Genomic DNA, 25,069 nt, shown 5'->3' on the forward strand with positions numbered 1-25,069 from the left:
TTCTTAGATTTCAAATGTGCATTATTGCTATCTGCATGCAATACTTTGCACTTGTCTGTACTTGGTTTCATTCACAAGCTGCCTGCTCTGTCTTAAATGGTGTCTTACCGCATTTTGGTGTCCCTTGCAAAAGTGATATGTTTACCGGCCAATGTAAATCAACACCAGGGTTACAGTTCTCTTTACAGCTACATTACAATGGTCCTTTTGTGTTCTTCAGCTCATTATAACCATTCACTTCCTGTAACAAAAAGGGGGTAAAAAAATTAATAAATAAAACCAAATGATGCATTTATAATAACAAATGTGCTTTATTAATTATTATTATTACTTTTTGGGGGGGCTGATAACACTGTATGGCATATGATGCTACCAATTTACAAAAAGAATACTATTAAAAAACAAAAAAACCTTAAGTGCTTATTATAGTTGTGCAATATCACGGAATACTGTTTATACAACTAAACAATACGATTCAATACAATACAATTAACAAATGAAGTTAAAATACTGAAAATTCAACATTGTTCACAGAAGACACCACCTCGACAACAGAGAGGGTGCTTTTAGATAATATGGCCATTGTATTCCTTTCCAACGTAAGAGTATTTGTCACAAGCCCCACAATAATCTTTGGTTTGACTCCCAAGGTTGCAGCTGCAATGTACTGGCTTATGTCCTCTGCAGTTTTCACCTACTATTGGACATAGATATTGGCCTTTCAATCCTAAAGAAAAGTTTGTATTCTTTTTTAATTATTTGAATATCCTCACTGCCAGAAAAACACCAATGCACAAGGAGCAATCTTTTTGGTCTTTCTGGCAATGTATACAGATTTCAATTAAACTCAATCATATTTCATGATTAAAAAACAAAAACAAACCAACAAAAAAAACAGTAACCAGTTTTACATGTTTTACACACTGACAGAGCGACAGAACAATACCCTCTTTACAACGAACAGCCATTCAAAATGAGTTTTCCCAAACATAACCGCAATCCTTTCATATAAACATGGTGAGTCACAACAGTCCTGTGACCTGCTGTCTTGGGCCCCCTCTAGTGGTTGTTGAATAAAAACCACTTACCACTGTTTCCGATGCTTGTATGAATCACAGAATCAGCTACGGGAATGTGAACCCAACTGATGGGGCATACATTTCCAACACCATATTGGAATATGTAGTATTTCTACCAGTCTACATGTATAACACTGTCAAAGCTTGCGCTGCACAAAAGCAATCCTTATCTACTTTTTTTTTTCTGACCCCACCCCGACTATGTGGCTGATGATTTTATCAAAAGCTACTAACATGGCTTCCCATATATGCATTAATATAGTTTTTTGTTTTTTATTTGAGTCATCTGGGTAAAGTACCTCAGTCCGTCATTCAATAAGTTTCCCAGAAAACACCACCCCGTTGGCTGAACCATGCTACAGAAAAACACTGGTGGGGGGTAACTAATATCTAATAACATTACAGAGGAATAAGCCAGTTTTTAAACGGGAGAAAAAGCATCCACAACAATCCAATGACAAACCATGTAAATATAACAACATAAATAGTGACAATTAATCGTTTCCTAAATATGTACCGTGTACAGAAATAATAATACAATAAGATAAAAAAAGAAGCAGCAAAAATACAATACAATACAAACCCAATAAACAAGTGCAAAGGAATTTGGTCAGTTTGTGCAGGAATAACAGGGTATCAAGAACACAAAAAAGTTGCCAATAGAAAACCTCATTCTGTGCCCAACTGTATCATGGACTTCATTGTCGGATAGCGATTTTGGGTCATACAGTCTAGTGTTTGTTGCACACCTTTGACAATACAAATTCAAGTCTGTTTTGAGAACTGAATTGACCTTTGATATACATTCACAGGGGTCACTGAGGGTTTGAAGCACTAAAAGTGGCCCCCAACACTCAGGTGATCACCCCCAATTTGGGATATCTACTTTAGGTCTTTTTTATTTCCCTCCTAACTTGATTCACAAGTTCGAGCAGAGGCCTGACAAACCAGTGAGCATCCTCACTGCCACCGGTTGGATTGTTGTTTTGCAACACTACAAAATAAAGCTGAACGTATCTATTAATCTCGTGCACATCTTCTAAAAAATATTTTGGACAGTTTATGGGTCCCTATCAAATTCACTTCATCAGTCTTGATGGCTATCAGCACTGCAGGAACGTCCCGTCTCCTCCGAAGCGACACGCACTCACAGAAAGCTGACGCTGATGACCAGTACGGAAGTCTCTACGGCCACCCGAGAGGCATCGGCATTCAGAATCTCGGCTGAATCGCTACTCCCAGAAACTCCTCCTCCTCTTTTGCCGAACAAAAAAAAAACTGTCACAGAAGCAAAAGAGGTCACGGTGAAAGTCCTCCCCACTGGCTTTGCCGTCGAGCAATCAGCCATGGCATCCCAATGCAACGGACCGAAAGGCGATCGGATAAGTGATCAACAAATTACTGACCTAACAAAATACCCTGTGGAAATGGCGGACAGTAGAGGTTAGGTCTCTTGCTGATGTTTGTCCACTTTACCCACAGAGGGCAATAATAGAAAAATAAAATAATGGTCCCGTTAACATCTAATGTAGAAGACAAAAAAAAAAAAAAAAAACAGATAGCAGAACAGTATTATTCCTTGCTGAAGCACATCATGGGATAATACACATTTTTTCCTATTGGCTGTGTTGATAGCTAGTTCCTATGCACGTACCTCTTTCTGTATGGGAGAAATCACATCTGTGTGACTTGGGCTTTTTGGGGCTTTCAGTTTTCTCATTAAAATATGGATTAAAGGACTGATCTCATCCTTGACCGATCTTTCATATTAAGCGAGTTAAGCTGATGTAAACCTTACTGTGCTCTATGCTTCTTACGACTGACTTGATAAAATGCCTTCGGTTTTGTGATGATGGGCCAGGGAGAGATTTCGCCCGGTGAAGTCTGCTCTCCCGTGGACGGTAGGTTGGGATGTTTGGCTTTCACCATAAAAAGGTCTTTCCCCTGTTCTGCCCGTATAGCATCTTAACAACAACAACACCGGATTGTGAGCCTGTGGCACAGGGATATATCTGGAAGCACCACAAAATATCCCCAGCTGTAAAAACCCCAGCTTGTTCCATGTAGATCACTGAAATGCTTTAAAATAAGTGTCATAGTTTGCTGGAGACCAACAATAATAATAACTGAAGCAATTCGAGTTTGCTTGTCGTCTTCCTTTGGTATATTCCCGGGCAGGACACTGGCTTGTAGTAAGCTGATCAGTGCCATGGACAGCCAGAAAGTTGAGTCTAGTATGAAAGTTGCATAGCTTTTTGTTACTTTTTCAAAACACACACACACACACACACACACTTTTCACAATTGAGTCTGGACTGGCTGAAGAGGATCTACATACAGCCCTAAAGACAGCATGAAAAAATACTGAATGAAAATGAACCAAATATCTGACTAAATACACGTTTTTGTATATAGCTGCACTCCCAAAGTCATGTCTCAGTTATGCATTTAACTGTTTAGGAAACATTACTACTTCAGTTTATATCTGGTAGTCAAAGGTCATATCCTGAATACCAGGAAGTGCACATTTTTCTCACTAAAGTTCTCTTAAGTGCACATAACTAAACTGTAACAAAACTTGTAATTGGTAATGGAAACTAAGACACTAAATAGGCATTAGGTGGGGCTGGAGCACATTCATACGCAGTCTGTATAGTTGTGTACAGCCTGATTTGGAGAAGATTCGATTGGTTCCTTATAGAGGATTTTGGTTTTCTTACTGTGGAAGAGCTCCGGCCTCCCCGTTTATGCTTGATGTTGATGCTTCTTGATGACTTGATGGTGCCAGGGGATTGTAATTGGCACAAACAAAAGCCTTTGTAGGTTGGAGGCTGTGAGTGTCTCAGCTGCTGTCACCAGGGGGCCCTCTTCAGAGGCAAATGTTGATCTGTTTGGCAAGTTCCCTCTCCAGATCAGATATGAGCGTGTCAAAGTCCTTCAGGCTAAGCCTAGTGGTGAACGGGGCATCCAAATCAAGGGCTTGGGGATCCAGGGGGAAATCAGTCATGTAGAGAGGCCCCTGGGCATCCCAGTCTTTCTTCCTCAACTGGCCCCCTCTCTCCCCCTCCTCTTCCTCCTCCTCCTCGCTGTCAGTCCCTGCCACCTCGTCATAATCAGCTTCCGGCATAGACAGAAAGTCCCGCCCACACACACTCCAGTCACCCGCGTAGCGATTGCAAGGTGGGCTCTCCAGTCGGCCCCGCCCCCTCCTCGAGACCACCGAGTCCTTGGATAGTTCCAGTCTCAAGGCTGGCCTCTGGTGCCGCCATAGGGAACTCTGGGATACTGGAGGTTCAGGGGCCGGAGGGTCTAGGGTCCGTCCTTTCGGGACTGTTCCAGGAGAGACAGAGAGAGAGAGAGAGAGATGCTGAAAGGATAAATCAAACTTAAATAGGACTATAAAACTGCCCAGACTGAACACAGCCAAGTTGCTTAAATCCGTGCCACGCAACAACACCCGTGATGTCATAATCAAGTGCCTGAGAGCCTAAACTACATGTTAAGGATAAACATGTTAAGGATAATTAAAGAAAAAGTTCACCACCTTCAGATATACATAAAGATAATCCATAGCAAGGCAGCAAACATGTATAAATACACCGTGTTGAAATGAACAAGAGGTTTTGTATGCTAGGAACTGTTGAATCGGATAGTGGTTTTCTGTCCCAAAAGGACGTCACTATGATAGATTTTGTCCCTGATTTTCAATAATACCCGATTCAAGCCCCTCCACTATTCCACTATAGTGCTTCAGAGCTGTCCTCCCTGGTTCTCATTCGACCGTTCTGGTTAACTGCAGGTCCAGAGAGACACACTCACGCGGCCAGAGCTGCAGCAGGTAGTGCAAGGCCTCGATGTGCCTCTTGAAGTCCATGGCACTGTTGATCTCCTCACAGTGGGCGAAGCTACGCCCCCCCGGCCGCCAGGCATCCTGGGTAGGGGTGAGGAGGACGGGTCCGAAACAGACGGCCAAGTTCTGGCACGTCATGCGGTTGCTCTCGCTGAACGACGCCACCAGGCTCAAGTGATCCAGGAGGACTGTGAGGGTAGCCTTGAGGGGAGGGGAGGGAGAGAGTGAGAGAGAGAGAAATCCATTTGAAGCCAATTTGATTGAAAGGGCAAAACAAACAAACAAAAACAATTAAACCATAAAAACTGGTTTCCAGCAACCTTGCTAATTCTTCTGTCTAAGCAGGGGAACAAAAAATATCCATATTCTTTCCAATCCATTTGCTTGAACCCTTACGGAAAGGAAATCTAGACAAGCGCACAAAGTATACATTCATCTTCTTGAAGTGGGCTTCACTTTACTTCTTTTTCATAATAATAAGAACAGTTCGTTTTAAAAGATCGACCCATCTATTTGATGGGGTCACACAGAGTTAAGCACATTTCTGCGGAAGAGGCAAACAAATTAAACAAAAACAATAAAATGGCCCAGGGAGGAAGTGGTGGTGGTTGGGGAATGTAACATTGTGTTCTGTGGAAGACTGCCAGGCTTTTGTGCTGAGAAAAGATTGCAGTTGGGCAGGTCTGCAATGACACAGCACTGAGAAACCATCTCTTCTCTCCCTCCCCCTCATCCCCTGCTTCCTAAGATCGGCATAGATATTCAACAAGGAAGCAGTCTGGGATCGTCACCGCAGGGTCACAAAGGTCACGTCCCAAGCTAAGAGCAGGGAACTACACCAAGACTGCCGCCGTAAAGAATTAACAAATCACGCTGCTTCACATTTGCGATCTCTTACCTTCTCGGCTTCGGGCAGGCAGTCCAGCAGGGTGACCGTGTGAGCAGAGCGCTGGGTGTCCGACTCTCGTCTGTTGGGGGCGCTCTTGGAGGGCCGCTTGGTCATCGCATCCAGGACCACCTCGTACAGTGTCCTTGTGATCAGAGGGGAGGGCAGCTCACGTAGGTAGTCCTTCAGAATGCCTGCGGAGAAATCCAAGGCCAGAGCTAAAGGAGGCTTCCAGTGCAAAACCATGTTTATCCATATCAGGTAGTAAATCCCTAACATAATTGCCTACATTGTAACCGGGGTTCGGATTTGGCAAAAATACGTAAGGGTCTGTGATCGCAAGTCCAGGAATTCATTAAACATGCTGACTTTCACCAGGGAACACAGTATGTCTGGTTTCCTTGAGGGCACCTTTGGTTCAGTACTCGAAGTGACACTTTTGTGCTGCGTTGTTGCATCTGTACAATGCTTTCATGCAATAATTCTCATGAAAGCACGGCAGGTGAAGAAGTTAACAGTTTAAAAGAAAACAAAAATTCGTCACTCTCAACTTAAATCTGACCAAAACAGAAATCAAAGGTTAAAAAACGTTCAATTGTTCTTGTGTGCACATGTGTATAGACAGGTGAGTGAAGTGAAAGTACTAACACAGGGGTGCCCAAACTTTAATGCCTGGAGGGCCAATTACCAGGCTAGACTCAAACAGGTGGATCATTTCCAAATCACTGAACTAACGCGGTGTTACCAAACAAGGCCTATATTTGTTGAGGCGTCTTGTCATTTAATATCTTCCAACATTGTACTCCTTCATTACAGCTGTGGTCTCTTGTCATATAAAGCAAACAGCTTTTTCTTTAACTTGAGTAAGAAAAATTGCTTTCAATCAATTTTTCTTGAAATGATCTGTGCTCTAATTTCTGTTTCTCGCCCCACTGTCCATTTTGAATCCAGTGTCCCCCACAACACGTGACAACAGCCTCCTGTCAGGGAGAATCTATTCGCAACTTTATGCAACAGACTCATTTAAAATATTTTTATCACCAACTTTCAAAATCAGCATAAAAAACTAAATAAAACAGAAAAACTAGTGATTAAAGGATTTTTTTTTTTTTCCATCGGTTACTTACCTTATACCTTTCTGCGGGCCAAACCACATTTGCCCCCCAGGCCATAGTTAGGGCATCCCTGGACTAGCAGATCATACATAACAGTTCTGCATACTTGTATTCTGGAAAGCAATGCCACGTATTGCCACTAGATGGTACTGCTGTATATCTAGCACCCTTCAACAGAGAGGTATTTGTAAATACTTTGTATCCAGTTAGTCCTATAGGACAACCCTAAATCACATATTATTTGGGTCTGGGAACAAATGTTGGTAATTGGTCAATGTAGAAAGCCTGGTCCATGAAGGATGAAGGCTATTCAGGTGATTTTCTTTCACGTCAATTAAAATACAATTTGCTGTACTACTGCCCCTAAGGTTAAATTATGCCCATTTTGTATTTACAAATTCAAAGTTTTTATCCTGCCATCCGGTCACTGACCTGTGACGACGTTGATGTCTGGGTACAGCTCTTCAGAGAGGGTGACGGCCGTGCTGTCCCGCTCAAAAGCGTCCCGCAGCTCCTTCTTCACCGCGGCCGAGCCACACAGCCGGTAAAGACCAACCACCTGCCAACACACACACACACCTTTTTGACTGGGGCCACATTTTCAAGCCAGTCTGCAATCACCTTCCTCAGAGGCATCTGTTCTGATTGAAAAAAAGCAATCCAGGACAGATAGCTTGTTTCTGGGTCTGAGGTGGATTAAAACAAATATATCTATAAAACACAAGATGTGTGATAATACTAATTAAATCATACATTCATAAGAATATTAATTGAAAAAAGGATCATTCTCCAAGGTCCACACTCTCCCTTGTAATTTTCATTTCCCTTTTTGCTAAGATCAGTACAAAAACAGGCTTTTGACTGTCACTTTGAGAGAAAACTACACTGACCTCAGACCCATACTGTTTGCAAAAGAGGGATAACCAAAATACACAAACAAATATGATCACTGGCGTACATGGGTATTTTAAAACCCTTCCCCTCTGCCCATGCCTATGGCTTGATATACCTTGAGCCCTCTCTTCTCGATCTCCGCCACACTCTTCTGGATAAGCAGCGGCACCTTGGTGGGGGAATTCTCCTTCTCCACGAGGTGGCGCAGTTCCACCCCGAATACCCTGGGTTCCTGGTCGCTGGGCTTGGCAGGGGTGTCCCACTGTTCCACCAGGGTCATCTTCACATACAGTATGCCCCGCGGTTCCAGCTTTACAGCTAACAGCTGGGAGCGAGACCCTGAGAGCAGGCCAGTGACACCATTAGTATCACTGCTCAAAGTCCGAATGAACATTTAGCCCTTTTCACACAAGCGGCCTCAACCTGGGTCGACCCTACCCAGGATATGATACCTTGTCCAGCAGGTCAGGTTTTACCCTCTACATCTCTCACTTTACCCGGGTCAGTGCCAGTGACCGACTTTCGAACTGTTTCTGTGCTTTCAAAAATCTGAAATCTAGTGGCTACACAGTGGGTCAGAACCCGGTTTGATGTGCTAGTGTGGAAAGGCCTGAGTACCAGAGGAATAAGACCTGGATACTTTAGACGTCGATCACATGAGTCAGGGTTAGGGATGGGGTTACAGACAGGGGTTGGGGTCTTATACAGGTGATCAAAATATCCTCCAATAATGAAGGACCGGCTGCATTTAATCTCTAGCTGATGCATTTCAAGCCACAGGCATTTAAGAAAAATGTTTTTCTGTGCTACCTCCTCGAAATAAAAAACAAAAGTAATACTTATACATTTTATTCTCATCTGAATTCACTAAACACCTCTGGTAAATTACTCAAGCCACTGAACTGATTAAATGTAATTACATGGCGGTATTTCTATATGCTGAGGGATCTGTAAACTCTGTAGCTCAGTGAAACCACAGTCTGAGAGGGGTCAGGACAACCGACTGAGAAGACTGACACTTAAGATCAAGGAACAGCTGCAAGATGCTGTTTGGATTAACCGGCGCTGTGGGAAGATTAGATGGAGACTGAGTCAGTGGGTGGGTGGGAGAGGGGAGGGATTGATCACATGAACATATTCAGGGGGAATCTCTCCTGCTGTCTCATGGTCTTCTTCCCTCACCGTCTCACTCACTCTCCAACCAACTGTCTCGCAGTCTTCTGTTCTGCCTGTCTCATGGTGTCATTCTTCCCCCGTTTTGCTCACTCCCGCACTGTCGAACTCTCACTCCCTCACTCTTTCACTCTCACACTGTCTCATTGTCTCACCTGTGGCACAAACCTGATTTTGCCTAGACCTAACCCATCTCCAACATGCCGTAGGAGGGTGCCCTCCTCCTCCTCCCTTACCTCTGAAGAGTGGGGGGATTGCCACAGCACCCAGGCAGCAGACCCGATGGCGGCTGATGCTGGGGTCTCGTGAGAACACCACCAGCTTGAGCAACTGGGCGCGCTCCAGCTCCAGGTTAAAAGTGTGGTCCAGGCTGAGGAAGGGGCCCCTGCAGGTGAGCAAGGCGGTGCGGGCACGGGTCACTCCGTCCACCTGAATGGCGCAGAACACCTCCTTGGAGTCCACTCGGGGGGACTTCACCTCCTCCAAGCGAAACAGGTGGACGCTCATGAGTCCAGACAGCCTCTGGGCACACCTGGGCTGTTCAGCAAGACTGTAGGGCCGAAAGGAGGATGGATCGGGGACTCCGGCTGCCTCTTTGGGATCGTGTTTGGCAATCAGCTCTGGGGAATCGCCGTCGCTCAGGTAGCCCCCCTTGCTGGCCGACTTCCCCCTCCTGGAGGAGCGTCTTGGGGGCCGCTCCTCGGGGGCCGACACGCTGGAGTCCAGGTGGTAACGGCTGATGACGTTGCCCGACTCCTTGCGGGCGTTGGGCGGGGACGTGCCGTCGCCAGGGGCCTGGCCCCGGCGCTGGTTGCGGGAGGAGCGCAGGCTGAGCTTGCGCCGCAGCTCGGGCAACTTGCGCATCTTCATGGAGAGGCGGCGCACAGTACCCGGCGACTTGATGCGATCCATCACCCCAGCTTTCTTCTGCGAGCCAGGGGAGCTGTCCGCTGCCACCACCGCTGCCCCGGCCCCACCCGCCACTTGCTGCTCCAATGGGTCTGCCTGCTGGATTGCATCTGGGGGATAGATAGATAGAGAGAGAGAGCAAGAAAGAGAGCGAGAGAGAGGCAAGGAGGGGGGTTACATTAGTCAAAAATTCACATAGACCTTTGCCATGCTTTATAAGATTAAAACAAAAATAAAAATGATCTAAGGATCCTGCAGATGGATGAAAGGCAAAGGCTATTCTGTATTACCTGAATGATCGCTCTTGTTGGCCATAGTTGCATCCCCATGGAGATCTCTCTTGGGAGCTGCAGGCTGGCTACTGCACATGGAGGGAGGAATACTGGAGCTGCTGGAGACTGCCTGGGGGTCACTGTTGTGTCTCTGAATCCGAGGGATGTGGCCAGGCTGTCCCATTATCCCAACCCGCCTCTGGGCCCGGCCTTCCCTCCTTTGTTCTGGAGAGTCCTCCAGGTCTCGCTTTTTCCAAGGGTCCCCATAATCTCTCCTCCCCCCACGAGAGTCCTCTTCCTCTGGGATGGGGTTGTACCAAATGTCCCCTTTACTCTCTCCATCTGGCCCTTGCTTCCACTCGGCCAGGCAGTTGGGGGGAAAGCGGAGACCTTCGTCGGAAGCCAGGGGTTTTCCTGCAGAGAGGACCCAGGCTCGGCTGCTCCGTTCCAGGCTTTGCAGGTAGGCCCCCTGGCCAGTGATTTTCCCCGAGCTGGAGGCCGAGCAGTGTTCAGTGTAACTCAGCATTGGCTTAGTCAGCTCAGGGAGCCCCAAGGTGACTGAATTTAGCTCCGGAGACCCTTTATGGGAAGTTCCATCTCTCTCTAAATGGAACTGGCTATCAACAATGATAGTCTTCTGCGTCATGGAGGAAGATGACAAACTTGATTTGAGGCCAGAGCCCTGGGATTTTCCTTGGCAGCTCTCCCATTCCTGAGACCTCGAGCCAAGGGTACGAGACCCATCAGTGCTGGGTAGGCAGCTGTGGTCCCTGCAAGCAGCTGAGAACTTGGCCCAGTTTTGCTTCTTGGAAACAGTGATGAATGTGCCTCGTTTGCACGCTTCCTCTGCTGGTTGGCTGCTCTGGGGCTGGGCAGCATCTCCCTCTACTGAAGGGGGTTGACCAAGACTTGTCTTTGGTATTTCTGCAGGCAAAAGTAAAACATTTAATTTAAAACTTCACCTCAGTCATAGCATTACCTCCATTTATTCCATTCAATCTATATGTGTGCGTCTGTGTGTTTTGAGAATTTATTTTGCAGTTTGTGTTATTATGCAGGATCTCTTAGAAAAAAACACAATTGCGGGATTCAACAGGTCAAAATCTCCTATTAGAGTGCAGGTTGAGCCTGAGAGTGTGTACGTTGCCTACATTCCTCCTCAGATAAGCACAGGAGTCTGAAGTGAGCCGAGTTGATTAACTGTTGGAACTTTCAAATTGAGAATCCATATTTGGTTATTTTAAATGCAGAATAGTCGAGATACAGAAATCGATGATCAATTGGATGATCAGCTAATAAATTAAACTAAAAGAATGAACCACTTTTGTAAACTCTTCCAACACCAAGAACACGTTCCTGCTGTTTTTCCATCACATGCACAACATTATAGATCACTGGAGTACGGCGACAAAGACAAATCCAATGAGACAAGAGAGCCATGGTAACAAAATCAACATCACGTCACCCTTCCATTTCATGCAACTCCAATCCAGCCATGCTAGGAGAAGCCACAGTGGGAACCCAAAAAACCCACATCAGTGTTGCAGAGGGAGGAATGTTTATGACGCGCATTCCAGAGTGACATCATAACCCTCAAGCTTGGTTAACAGCGTTTTCTCAACCTCTGCGTTGAAAATCAGCAGTTTAAAGTCATCGCCATTTATGACCCATAATGAAAGCAATTTAAAATGTCAGAATCTAGAAAGATAATATTGGAGAGAAAAATCAGGACTGCATTTTTATGGTCTGGACCACATGGTGTTCTGTAACCATTAAATGACCCCTTTGATTTCTCCTTGTGTAGAGTTTCCCCAAGACGAATACAAACTAAAACAGAAGCTTACGGTCATGTTTTTCAGTAATTATCACAGATAAATATATTTTTACTGGATCTATAGTTGCTATGATATCATCCATCATCCTTAACATTTACATTTCTAAGTTCCCTACTAAATCAACTCTGCATTTGCTCCTGCTTACAGTTTAAAACACTTTGGACTTATTTAGTTCTGGAGTATTTAAATTACCTGCAAAATTACCCTCTATACATGTAGACTATATAGTCTAGCACCTACTGTATTGATTACAACCGTTCATGTAGGACCCAGACTAAACAGCAAGCACAATCACTGTGGACCACAGTTTACTACAGTATTTTAACATTAAACTAAAGTTATCCCCCCCAAAATGAAAAATCTAAATGACTTTTTCACATCGGTTTCCAAAAACAAAACAAAACAAAACACAAAAAAAGCCTGAAGTGGCTCTGAAAGCCAATCTGTACTCTGATCAAGGGGCTCTCTGCCAAAGACCGCATAAAATATCTGGGCGCAAGTCCCTGTTTTTCTTTAATAAGCCTCTGTGACGCAGCGAACATCTGGGGCCCTCTCGTGTGTTGCCATGTGAGCTCCGTTTAGTTGCCAACCCACTTTGCAGGCTACACAGAGAGCTGAATACACAGATTTGATTGAGTTTATGAATTCACCATCACAGATCCAGCCTGGAGAACACACAAAAGATTCCACTTAATCGAATGATGTTTAGCTTTTGACAGCTTTTGCCAACACATCGATTAAGATTATTTTGCTTTATTATTTAATATTATTATTCCAAATAACTGGAACCTGGATAGATTTCCCTAAAAGGCTATATATATATATATATATTTATTTATTTATTTTTTTTTTTTTTAAGAAATTACATTTGTGACCCTTATATGTTTCTTATACCCAAATAATAGCCCCCTTTTTGGGATATTTCAAATAGAAGGTATATAGTGTTTTAGTCTGTAATCCATGTATTTATTTTATAGGTTTAAAGAAAATTAACTTAACTGAAATTTTATGAGATATACATTGGCTGAGAAGAGGAAAAAGACTTCAAACACATTTTCTTACAATTTGCAATTGATAACTAATCAGAAGATATAATTTTGTTTGAGTGGAATCAGATCGTTAAGGGGAATGCTCAAAGTCAAAGCTTATCTGAGTGTAGCTGTGTGTGTGCGTGTGTGTGCGCATGTCACTGCGTGAGTGTCAACATCGGAGGGGTCACAGTTATGAGTTGAAGGCTGTTTACTTCAGTCCTGTTTCTCACACAAACCCCCTTTTGTGGCAGAGGGCACAGTCTGCTTTGGGCAGGAAGTGGAACATTACACATCTGTAGAGTGGCTCTGTAGCTGGCTTCCTGTCCTTTGCATGGAGGCCTGGGTAGGGGAGAGTGTGGCAGGGAGGGAGGGGGCACAGAACTTGGCAGAGGAGGAGGAGGAGGAGAAAAAGCAGCACTGACCCCTCTATACTCTCCTAAACTCTGAACACTGAGCTCAAAGATCAACCGATGCTATGCACAGCCCAAGCGAACGCAAACACTCTCTCACTGTTCATACGGTCTCCCTCAAAACAAGCACAGCCTTTAACTATTTCCCTTACTGGAATTGTGTTTCCCCTACTCGAATATAAAAAGAAAAGTACTAAACTGCAACTTTAAGCTCATACTACTCATACTAAAAAAAAAAAAAAAAATCACAATTATGTGCAGTTACCATTTCATTACACTGAACTGTATTTATATGTATTCTCTATGGAAGTGGAAAGTTTTCATTTTGTCCTTCAAGACTGTGCATCACTTTAACAGAAAGACTTAAAACGGATTAAGATCAAAACTAATGGAGTAGTTAGCAAAGGCACTGACATTGAACAAAATAGCTTATTTCAGGAAAATACCACTCTTGCTCCGATTCAGCAACTCTTCCAGACAGATTTGAAAGCTTTAAAACCGCACTGCAAATTGTGAATGAAAGATGCACACTTGTGTGGTCAAACTCAGGACACAAGGACACTGGGGGGCAAAAAATGTCAGAGGTGTATGGTTGGAACAACATGAGGTTTGTGATTGTCTAAGATTAAACTAAGTTGGAATTTCTCACACCATGCATTTAATTAATGGATTCATTTATTTGCATCACTATTGTTCGTTAAACCATACATATTTATCAGCATATATGTTTTCAGCTATTTTTTTAACACTGTTTGCAGAACACTGTCAAGACTCCAGGCCACTTAGTGGAGAAGGTGTTATTGTTTGACTGCAATATTAAACAATATTGTTTAACGAACAGTAACCTAATCACCTTTGTAAGGTTCAAATGAAATATGGGAGGACTTAAAAACCTCACCTGCATCAGTAAAACCCCAAATCATTACACTTAAAATCTTAGAAAGCAAAAACACTGGAATATGTGTGTAAACTGCAGCGCCAGGTAGCTTATTTAAAAAAAACATTATTATAGTGAAGATGATTAGGATTATTTGACTCAGAGAAACTCATTATGAACAGTGCGTTTGTTTCTTTTGCAGGACGATAATAGAACTACAGTATATAAAGTTTCCAGTAAAGGCAGAAAAAGGTCTCTAAATGGGAGTTTCCAAATTACAGGAAGTTATTTATTTACTTATTTTGAGAAGGACCGTTTCAAATTAGGATCACAATCGTTTCCTGAAATGCCCTTCGGGGGAAAAAACAAACAAACAAACAAACAAACAGCCCTAAATGTGCTTTTTCATGACCCTATAGCCTACTTAGTCCTAGGTTCCAGAAAGAAGGAAGTCTACTGTAGTACTCTTATCATAGTGTGTTGTTTTTTTAAAATTAATAAATTTTTGTTATTATTATTCAGTTCACTATTTACTACACCCCACTAGCCATCAACTGTTTATACTAGAGACTCTAGTACATTAACAGTTATTTTTTATTTTTTGGAATTGCCAATTGGCCTTTATATCCTCTCCCAGTGTTACCCACAATCCCTTATGGTCACTGATCTGCCTTTAGAATTGATTCTCTCCTTACTGTTCTTGTAGATGGTTGAAGATCCCACCAGACCCTTCCGACTAGGGGTCGGAATGCCTTTAAATTGTTATGTCCAGAAGTTGTTGTTTTATCTCTGGGCAGCTAGACACACTTCCACACTTTTCAGTGCCATCATGAAGGATTTCTGCCCACTTCCTGTGACAATTACCCCACTCCCATGTGCCCGGTCACGATAAGAAAGATTATCATAATTTCCCTTTCACGTGCAGTCTGAATGTTTCATTTTCATGAAATTTAGCAGCTTGTACTTTAGCAGAGTTCTGATCTGCTGATGTGCGGTTCCGAGGGCAGGACTGCTCAGTCCATGACCACCTTGCAGCACCTACTCCAGACAGTACCTGTAATACAGCAGTCTAATCTCCTGGACAGCTCAGTACTCTTGCTCTTATGCACTCTCATTCTCTTGATTACTTATGTATTTTGCACATATTGTGGACATTTGCACAATGTGCTAGGATGAATGCGTATTGTATTCTGTACTGATTTTATTTGCTGCACCGTGTCATGCTTTGAAATGTTTCTTGTGAAAACTATTGACTTGGGTAAGAAATAAATTTGCTAGGAAAGTTGGCAAAATAATTCTGTTCGTTTTCTAATCAATATTGTTAAAATACCAGACCATCCATTCTTAGTTAAAGTCCCAAGATAATCATTTCACCCTGCTGAGTAGAACTCTGTCTGAGATTGGGACTATCACTGTCTAGACTGTAGTGCCAGGCCTGCAGTCTGGACGGAGGGTTTTGTGTGATTCAATCACTCAGCAGCTCCCCGTAAAATATATTTTGTCAAGGTGTAACTATACTGAAATGCACAAACACTGTCACTATGTTGCGTACCCAACAGAAGTGTAAGACCTTTTGTATTTGAGCAGATCAGAATATAGGCCCATTGTTTTGGGAATTACATAAGAGGTGCCCCACGCAATTTTCTTTAATGATTTATGTATTTTTTTAAACTAAGGGCCCTTTCATTGTTTACAAGCCTGCAAAGACATTTCTAGAATACAAGTGCCTTTTTGTTTCATACACTTTTTTTCTTCTTCTTTTTTTTTGTAATTTAAATGAGGCACTTGAGGTTATGGGTGCTTAAAATGGTTTTTGTGAAGAGACTTCTAATTATAGTGCCTTGACAAAGGGGTACTACAGAGAAAGAGAGGGGCTTGTGTCTGACAGGCTCACATGCTAGTGAGACGCACAGATAAAGTGTCCTATTCAGTCCGCAGATTCAAACTTGGCCTTCTAAGAACAGACTGATAAGGCTGCATCGGTTTTCCCAGCCACCATGAGCTTCAAAAGAGGGCCACAGGGCAAATGCTGTTCAGCTTCCCCATTAATCATTAATGTCAATTCTGGGTCCATACCCCAGAGTTCACTTTGCCAGTCCCACCTTGAACACAAATAGCATGGAATCAATGGAAGGCCATTCCAACACACGTTCTTCATTTAACTACTTCATCCAACACCAGGCACCAAGCAGGGTATAATATGGACACAGACACTACACAAAAGGGAATTTTTAGGTGGCCAATCAACCTAAGTCACTGACCCACTGTGTATGTTACTGAACCACTGCTTTATGTTCTACTAAACTGAACTGAATTTGCAGCAACAATATACCAGCAACCAACCCACCACCCACCCAGTCACTGTAAGGCTAACCATGTATGATTTGTCCCTCAGTCTGCTTTAATTGAACCCAGTTGAGGCGTTCACTCTGAAGCTATACATCACACACTGTGGCAATACTTTGAAGTAGTTTCAGTTAACGTTCTTGGGTCCCAAAGAGACAGGGTAATATGAACCATCTGTAAAGAAGACACTCAAATATTATACAGGTATGGGTCACTTTCATCTCTGAATCCCACCTTTCAAGTGAGCCACACTGGGCAATGACGATTTCTTTCCTTCCTCCTCAGAGAGAGAACCTGGAGAACTGCACAGAGAAAATGCAGTTATGTCTGTGGTTAAAGCAGGCAGGACCACTACAACATTGTAAGGTGGGGGGAGGGTTTGGAAGCAGAAAGAAATTAAAGCCTGGTCCAAACCAACCAACGTTGCCCTATCCATGGATCAAAGTTACAAACTTGTGTAGTTTAACTTATTGTCAGAATTCACTTTACACAGTTTCTAAATAAAAACGCAATAGGGTACCTGGCCATTTGCGGGAAGATGAGTATTTTGGTTTGGTTGAGACTTAATGCTCAAAAACTTCAATAGCTTTCAAAAAAGAGCATAAATTAGCAAAAGAAAGCCTTTCTGCTTTTCATCTTAAAGGGCAGCCTGGAATCTGTGCTCCATGCTGCTACAAGAATACCTGAAAAGTAAACCTGGGAGAGGGTTGCAAAGTTGTACACTTCTCAAGCATATAATTGAAACAAACCATATAGCCTGACCACTAAAACAGAGCAACAAAGCTCAACTACAGCTGCCAATTTCAGGAAAGCATGTATAAATAATGTATAAATAATGAATCTTTTTCTTTGAAAAGCATAGCTAGAGAAATATTGGAGCTCCTTTCCTTGACAACAGGCAATGGTGATTGTGTACAGCACAACCATTTTAAAAAGAACTTGAAAGACAGGGCCAGAACACAGGACCACAAAAGGAACTTCCAATGAGAAGAGAGCATTCGGCCCTTGACACTTGCTTGGTTGCCAGTAGCTTATTGATCCAGGGATCTGGTCCAGCGGTTTCTGGCTGGGTAGCTTGTTTTTGAGGCAGACAGACTTAATAAAAACACAGTCATGCCCCATCTAGGAGAAAACAAAACACACTGTTATGCTATACGTTTTAGCCTACTTCCCAATGACTGAGATGGGCTCTTCCCGTTCAATTAAGAAACACTGACAACATATTTTGCTGAAACGCATTTAAAATCAATTCATGCTATTTTACCCTCCCCCTCGCCCCCAAAAGAAACAAAGATTTAATTAAATGAATTGATAGGTTTGTTGTTTGTGTTTGAGATCTACTGGATCAGGAAACAAACTGAGTGCAAGAGGTTGCCAAAGAACCTTTCTGTACCCTCTTGGCTAACCTCTCTCTGCAATGGACAGGAAGGAGATAGTGAGAAAGTGTATGTCTATAATTAAAAAAAAAGACAGAAAACCACATTGAAAAAATGGAAAATGTGATGTTGAGCCCCCCCAATAAAAAAAAGAAGATGTAAACAGCAGACAAGAAAGCAAAGATTCAGAACATTCCTGTACACCCTAGAACTCTCTGTGCCATTCATGGGACCTGTTCCAAGCCTCAGCCGAGTTCTGTGTTTCCACTGTTTATACAAACACATGCCTGCTTTGGACTTTCCCTATTTTAGGCATAATCAAGATGGAGGAGCTGAAGAGGGATGCAGGAGAAGGAGGGGGACTGAGAACAAGAAAGACAGTGAAAAAGGGGAGAGAAAGAGAATATAAGGGTGTGTGAGAGAGAGAAAATGAAAAAGAAGTGTGTGTATATGGGGGGGTTAAAACTTTCTTAAACTCAGTAGCTTCAGAAAGTGTCATCACAGACCAATAAGAAAAATCTGTATCCCAGGAGTACAAACTACATGGATAGAATAGGGGTTAAAAAATGCCTTAGTATTTAAATAGACTAATCAACATCAGCTAGAGAGAGAGAGAGAGAAGAGGGCAAGAGAGGGGTGGGAGATAGCATGATCATATTTGCCTTTGTAGTGCTCAGGGTTGGGATCCATTGCACTTTTTTCATTCCAATTCCATTTACAAAAACCTTTCATTTTCAGTAGGGTCTTTTATGTCTATAGCAAAAATAATTGGAATTAGGAATTTGGAATTTGGAATGGAGTCTTAAAAAGGGGATAGGAATTGGAAAATGTAAAACTGACCCTGACCCAGTGTTCATTTTGGCCAGCTATTTTATATTTAGCTTACTCTTTTGACTTAAATGCTTAACAGTTTTAGTAATTCCATCTTTCATTAGTTATAGTTATTATTAGTCGACGAAAACACCTTTCATTTCAGTCTAGTTTTAGTCCACGTATTTTATTTGTACTTCATTATCACCATTATACATTATGTCTGATGCCAGGTGTTAACATCAATTAGTGGTTGGATGCAAAACAAATATATTGATTGACTTAATTTGAATTGAATTTAAATCAAGTCACAAACCGCTTTGTAAACTTCATGGTCACAAATTACTGTAATTCAATTTTCTTGAAGTTTTGAAGTCTCTCGACATTTTTAGTAATAAGAATAGAGTACAAGAACAGTATGGAAGCATATAGTGGACTTTATTCAAATGCAATACCACAGCTGCATTTTCATTTCCCATGTATGCACGTGTTATTTAGGTAAAAATGCAAACAATCATGCCATTTGTATTGTTATATTTCAGTACGCACATTCGCCGACAATATTAACATTTCAAATGACTTTTGCATTAACATTTAATTTTCAAAGACTTCCCCCACAGATACACAAAAGACTGGATGTCTAAAGTGATATTAAAAGCATAAGCATATTGTTAAGCCCTACTGTAGCAAAGCGTGACTTGTGCTTCATGCTGTAAGCGCTTGGCTTACTGTACTTATAAGTTAACCAGTTAGATCCTAAATTTACTAATTACAAGACCCGCACTGACCAGTCTTATACAGAAAAGAACAGGCGTATAACTTCACACAATCTGTATCAGCTAAGCGCGTGCAACGTTTAGCGAATAATGGGTACAATACTTTATAACTTCAATACCTTTAGCATAAGTAAAACCATTAAAAAGGGACACAAGTTCAGACGATGCATTTTAGAACTGGATTAATTATTATTTGACTTTAATTACATTACACCGATTGCTCAGACTGTACACAGATTATTCTAAACTACTCCTCCTGATAGCACTCCATGTGCTGTTCTATTAAGATCTATATCAGCCAATCAAAAGCAGCCCCCAACAAGATTGCAACACGTTCATCTTGTGAGGAAAGAGTATGTTATGAGAATGGTATGTAGGAGGATGTTATTCTAACAGCTCAGGTGTGAAAGAGGTTGATTTATTTGCAATTTGACAAATTTAGAAGCAGGCTCCATGAACATCACTTATTAATTAAAATGTAAAAACTTTAAGATAATGGGGGTTTAAAGTTTATATTGATAGCATAATTTCAAATAACCTCTCTCCTATTTAATTCCCTCTCATAATCTCTGTATGACCCACACTTTAAAGAACATGGAAATCTTGCAAAATAAATCTGAAAGGATTTAACTGTGAAACTCTCTCATATTTTAAATAAAAAACTGAGGACTCCAATAATAATACAATAAAAAAAGATCAGATATAATATGACCAAATGAGAAAGGGAGTGGCAGGGCTAAAACTGCTCACAGTAAAACAACAATTTTCAAATGGAAAATAAACCAATTCAATACAAACACATACATTCCAAAGTTAATGTCTGAAATCTGGCCAGGCCGAATAAACACACTCAGTGACAAAGCCGATCTTGGCATTGCCTTCTGTAATCTTTCTTTTCCATCTGTAATGCAGTATATGTCCCAATCTGTTCGCTATCGTGTCTGGTCTACAGTGACTAAACAGAACATCCAAATTCAGCTGTGCCAGTAACTGTGATGTCTATCCCATGTATTTACCCATTTAAATCACCCAGAGCCCTTTCGAGTAGGGCACTGAAATGTTCAATTCACTCTTCTGCAGAAAAAGGTGGCACTGGTTTGTATTTCCAATAATTGGGTATTCAAAGAGCAGTTGTTAGAGATGCTGTAGTCCTTTATCACAGGGATGTTGCTTTATCCCAGTTTCCTGTGTGACTGGTGCTACACAAACCAAAACCAAAGAAAACTCGAGGGGTTGTGCGATTTTTGAAGGCAATGCATCTTCTCACAGTTGGGCTACTTGATTTGTTCCATGTAAGGTCAGTCACTGTGGGTTTAACCCCAAGAACAAGCAGGAACTAAAGACAGCTGCAGTGCAGGCCTGGCAGAGCATCACCAGGGAAGAAACCCAGCATCTGGTGATGTCTATGGGTTCCAGACTTCAGGCAGTAATTGACTGCAAAGGATATGCAACCAAGTGTTGAAACTCACAATTTAATTAATGATTATGTTAGTTTGTCCAAATACTTTTGAGCCACTAAAATTGGGGGGAACACATATACAAATGGGTGTAATTCCTACACCGTTCAACCAATTTGGATGTAACTAACCTCAAATTAAAATCTACACAAAACACATCTTGATTGTTTCCTTTCAAATCCATTGTGGTGGCATATGGAGCCAAAATGATGACAATTGTGTCACTGTCCAAATATTTATGGACCTAACTATCTGCACAGGAGCACAATCGCTTGGAATCAGACAGGACTAAACGCCACAGAACAAACATGTTGATGACTAAAGCCGTATTTGAAAAATAAAAATAAAGTTAAAACATATTAAATTAAGAAATTCTTAATATACACCCATATAAAGCAAATCGGAATATATTTTGATGCAGAACTACAAACGTTTTTGCTATATAGAACATCACTATTTTATATAGGCCTAGCTCAAAGTCCCCTTTTATTAAACGTTTGAGTTTTTGTTATTGAAAAAACAAACAAAACTTCAACCTATGTTGCTTATCTTCAGCCTATCGTTTGCTTGTGTATTGAGCCAGTCATTATAACACGTTACTGGCACATAGTATGGATTACACCTGTGGCACTAGGCTAAAAAAACAGCCTGATGCAATAATGGCCATGATCAAATAATACAATCACGTTTCTTTAACAGATGCCCATACCGAGCACTCGCAAGGGCAATTGTCAAGCCTATTTTTCCAGTTTATATGTCGAAATGCTCATACAATCTGTAGCACACAGTGTTAGCACTAGTCCAGGTATGGTTTTCAACGCTGTTTGGTCCAGTGGACAGCAGCATCATTCAGCACAAGAGCAGCAGAAGCGTCCCAGTGCCGACGCACCAAAGACTCACTGCACGCAACGCGTTTCTCACACCTCACTGTCACAGCGTCGCCTTCCTCGTCAGCGCCAGCAGCTCCGAATAGGCCATCTGCGCGAAAGAGAAATGCGTGGGCGGCTCTTATCTGAAACCCAAATTCCTATCACAGATGCCAAAAACTGCTGTCGAAATGTCTCCCGTCTCTGACCGTATGCGCATGATTCAGCTAGACACAGGGGGGTTGCATTTTTATTGTCGAGAACAAATCGCTAATCTGTTTCGCAAAGCCGAATCACAATCTCACACGCCGGGCCGGATTCATGAATAATGTCTGCCAGCTTTAAGTGTGTTGGTATTGGATCTGATGAGGAAAGGATCACCTCTCGCCTCCAAGTCACCCCACACTGTCGACAACATCCCCCCGTGTCAATCATCTCACAACGTATTCAACACGAGCACCTAGATAAACCAGTATACATTAATAACCAACATCTACTAAACCAGTGAATCAGACAGGCTAGCTATGTCAACGGGCCGATGTGAAGGATTTTAACTCTAAATACAAGTGCACAGCTCTTAGAAATGCACATGGCTCTATTGCATGGTATGCGATGGGTAGGCATTCATTTGGCTGTGTGTGTGTGTGTGTGTGTGTGTTGTAAAGCCCGTGTGGGTGTACATAGGGCTATATTAAATATTTACATGCTTCAATATATTTTACTGTGCCTTTTCTTGGTTTGTTGATATTGCCGCCTACGCCTCTCATTAGGTGCGCACAAAGCGTGGAGCGTCAATTGCGCTGCCAGTATGCGCCGAGCACAGCCACCCTATACAGTTCACCACATTCAACTTCTGCAGCCAGGCGTGAATGGCCACACTGTGCTGCGTCTTTACACATATTGGTAGTTTCGCGCGGTTTGTATGCACTAATGAAAGACACAGATCAATAGACCGTTATGCGTCTTTAACACCGTGTGAAAACGGAGCCCTCCGTATTTAACGCGTACAAGGGCCCCTTCAGTAAGAGCGATGTTTCTGAGGTATCGTTGCGCGTCGGGGGCTGCGGGGCTGTACTTCTGCTTCAGGACCAGCCCAGCGGCCGGGGGTGGGAGTCGAGCCCCCCACAGCAGCGCTGACAGGCCGCGCCCGCCCTGACTCGGACAGCCCCTCCCGGCGGATCAGCGCTCCTGGCTCATGAATGGGAGAGTTATGTAAGGCGCATATTTGCACACAAACGCGCTACAGTGCCCGGCTAACGGTGCCCTCCCTTACGCTCATCCTATAGCCCCCCCTATACTAGAAACAGTACTGAGAAGTCACATGCACTTCTACAAACGGCAGGAAAGTTACACTGATTATTTAACGTCACTTTTTTTTCTTCCTATATGGCGACACTGACACAACTTTCAACTGCATCCTCTAACGCAGCAGACAAATCATTAACTATGCCAAACAGCTCACGCTAACACTAATATTGACAAACAATATTTATTTAAAAACATAAAAATAAAAAATAAAGATCAAAGTATGTAAGCTGCTAGGGAAAATCTATACATAGTTTGTCTTAAGCGTGCCGTATTTCCATGCACGCTGAAACACAATGTTGCCACTGATCAGTGTCGAGATGCATCTTAAACAGGGCGAACAAACGACTGTTCTCTGCGCTTTTGCGGGACTCGCCTCCGAGCCAGGCTGAGACGACAACAAAAGCCCCCGATGACTCCCCATCCTCACCTCCGAGCTTGGGGTCCGTTTTCCTCCGGAATCTGTCTTTGCCTCGAAGCCTTGAGAAAGTCTTCCTGAGCAGGGGTTCAGCCATGGCTGTGTTTCGGGGGACCCCCAGGACTACACCGAGACGCAGAGCCGCTGCAGCTTCATGCCCGATCCCGCTCCGTCAACACAAGCGGCACCTCGGTCCGCCTCCATCGCTTTCAAAGGGCTCCTCTGGCCAACTTTCACAGGAAACAAATTCCAGGGATTCTTTCCCAAAACCATTTTTTTCTCCCTCTGAGCCCTGGAGGCGCAGAAGGGGCTTCTGGGATTTGTAGTTCCGGCTCGTCAGAGTGAAAGGGCTTTTTAAAGTTTGTTACATTTGTTTAGGCTTATTGTTAATTCTGTTTCACACAACCATAGGCTATGCAGAACAGTGTAATATGGTGGATCGTAGTCCACCGCTGACAATAATAATAATAATAATAATAATAATAATAATAATAATAATAATAATAATATATTCTTAGCAGACACCCTTAACCTAACATTTTTCTCCAAACGGATTAATTTACAGCAAAATGCAGCAGGTCACGCATAAGCTAAAATCACGTACAAAAGTAGGCTGCAACAATTTAACGTAACATGTTCTTACAAAAAAAAAGAAAGTTAATTTAGAAATGATAAATGTAGCATTTTTGTTTCTCTTTGTATTTATTTTAATTGTATTTGTTCAGAAGGCCTATGCATTCAGGAGTGCGGTTTTAATGTATAATTATGTTAACTTATTTAAAGCACTTATGCAGGTGCACGGGGCCCTATGCACCATTTTACGACGGAAATTGTCCTCTCGACCTCCCATTATAAGACAATAGCGCTTCCTCTCACAGCAATAGTAAACGGCACTAGGGTGAAGTAATCTCCTGTGTCACCCTGTCTGCTACAGAATACAGAACACAGGCACGCAGTATTTTAAATGGACTTAAAATGTGTATAGAAAATAAAGGATTTCCCGTTCTGTTCCCAACTTTGCCTCCTCTAGGCTGCAGCACTTATCCAGGTGTGGGCCGTTCCTGTCACAAGGCGGCAGTCCCACATCCTCCCCAGGCCCTAAAAATACGAGCGGCTTCCTGCCCTGCTCGCAGCGCCTCTCCAGAGCCGCAGAGGATGCCAGGAGCAGCGGCGGCCGGCCAGAGAGGGGCTGACAGGGCGGCGGGCCGGGACAGGATATTCGCACCGCCTGCGTCTGTGGCGGAGGCTTTACATATTTTTACACCAAGCATTCACTGTGGTGCTGAGAAGAGCCTGTATACTGTCTATAATGCACGCACACACAGTAACACTCTGATATTTTCTATCTTACTGTTTTTAATATTCAACTGAAGGGTTTCTATCA

At 42.7% G+C, this 25,069-nt stretch overlaps 1 protein-coding gene across 1 annotated transcript; it reads right to left on the reverse strand.

Moving 5' to 3' along the window:
• Nucleotides 1-291: 291 nt before the first annotated feature.
• syde1 (synapse defective Rho GTPase homolog 1) lies at nt 292-23,904 on the reverse strand. The gene is made up of 8 exons (XM_066708102.1): nt 23,698-23,904; nt 10,197-11,102; nt 9,234-10,016; nt 7,940-8,163; nt 7,363-7,489; nt 5,828-6,009; nt 4,899-5,130; nt 292-4,409 (listed from the first exon to the last, which is right to left on the reverse strand). Exons 1-8 carry the CDS (start codon nt 23,780-23,782, stop codon nt 3,949-3,951), a joined length of 3,000 nt encoding a protein of 999 aa, XP_066564199.1. The 5' UTR covers nt 23,783-23,904; the 3' UTR covers nt 292-3,948.
• Between the last annotated feature and the right edge of the window lie 1,165 nt (nt 23,905-25,069).

The sequence above is a fragment of the Amia ocellicauda genome, chromosome 7 (assembly GCF_036373705.1).
Source record: "Amia ocellicauda isolate fAmiCal2 chromosome 7, fAmiCal2.hap1, whole genome shotgun sequence".
In the NCBI taxonomy this organism is placed as follows: Eukaryota; Metazoa; Chordata; class Actinopteri; order Amiiformes; family Amiidae; genus Amia; species Amia ocellicauda.

Excerpts from the sequence above, each read along its gene's own strand:
- syde1 (XM_066708102.1), bottom strand. The coding sequence starts at position 23,782 with ATGGCTGAACCCCTGCTCAGGAAGACTTTCTCAAGGCTTCGAGGCAAA. Across the intron at positions 6,010-7,362 it reads AGACATCAACGTCGTCACAG|GCATTCTGAAGGACTACCTA; the intron begins GTCAGTGACCGG and ends ATTTCTCCGCAG. Across the intron at positions 5,131-5,827 it reads GCCTGCCCGAAGCCGAGAAG|GCTACCCTCACAGTCCTCCT; the intron begins GTAAGAGATCGC and ends CCTCCCCTCAAG.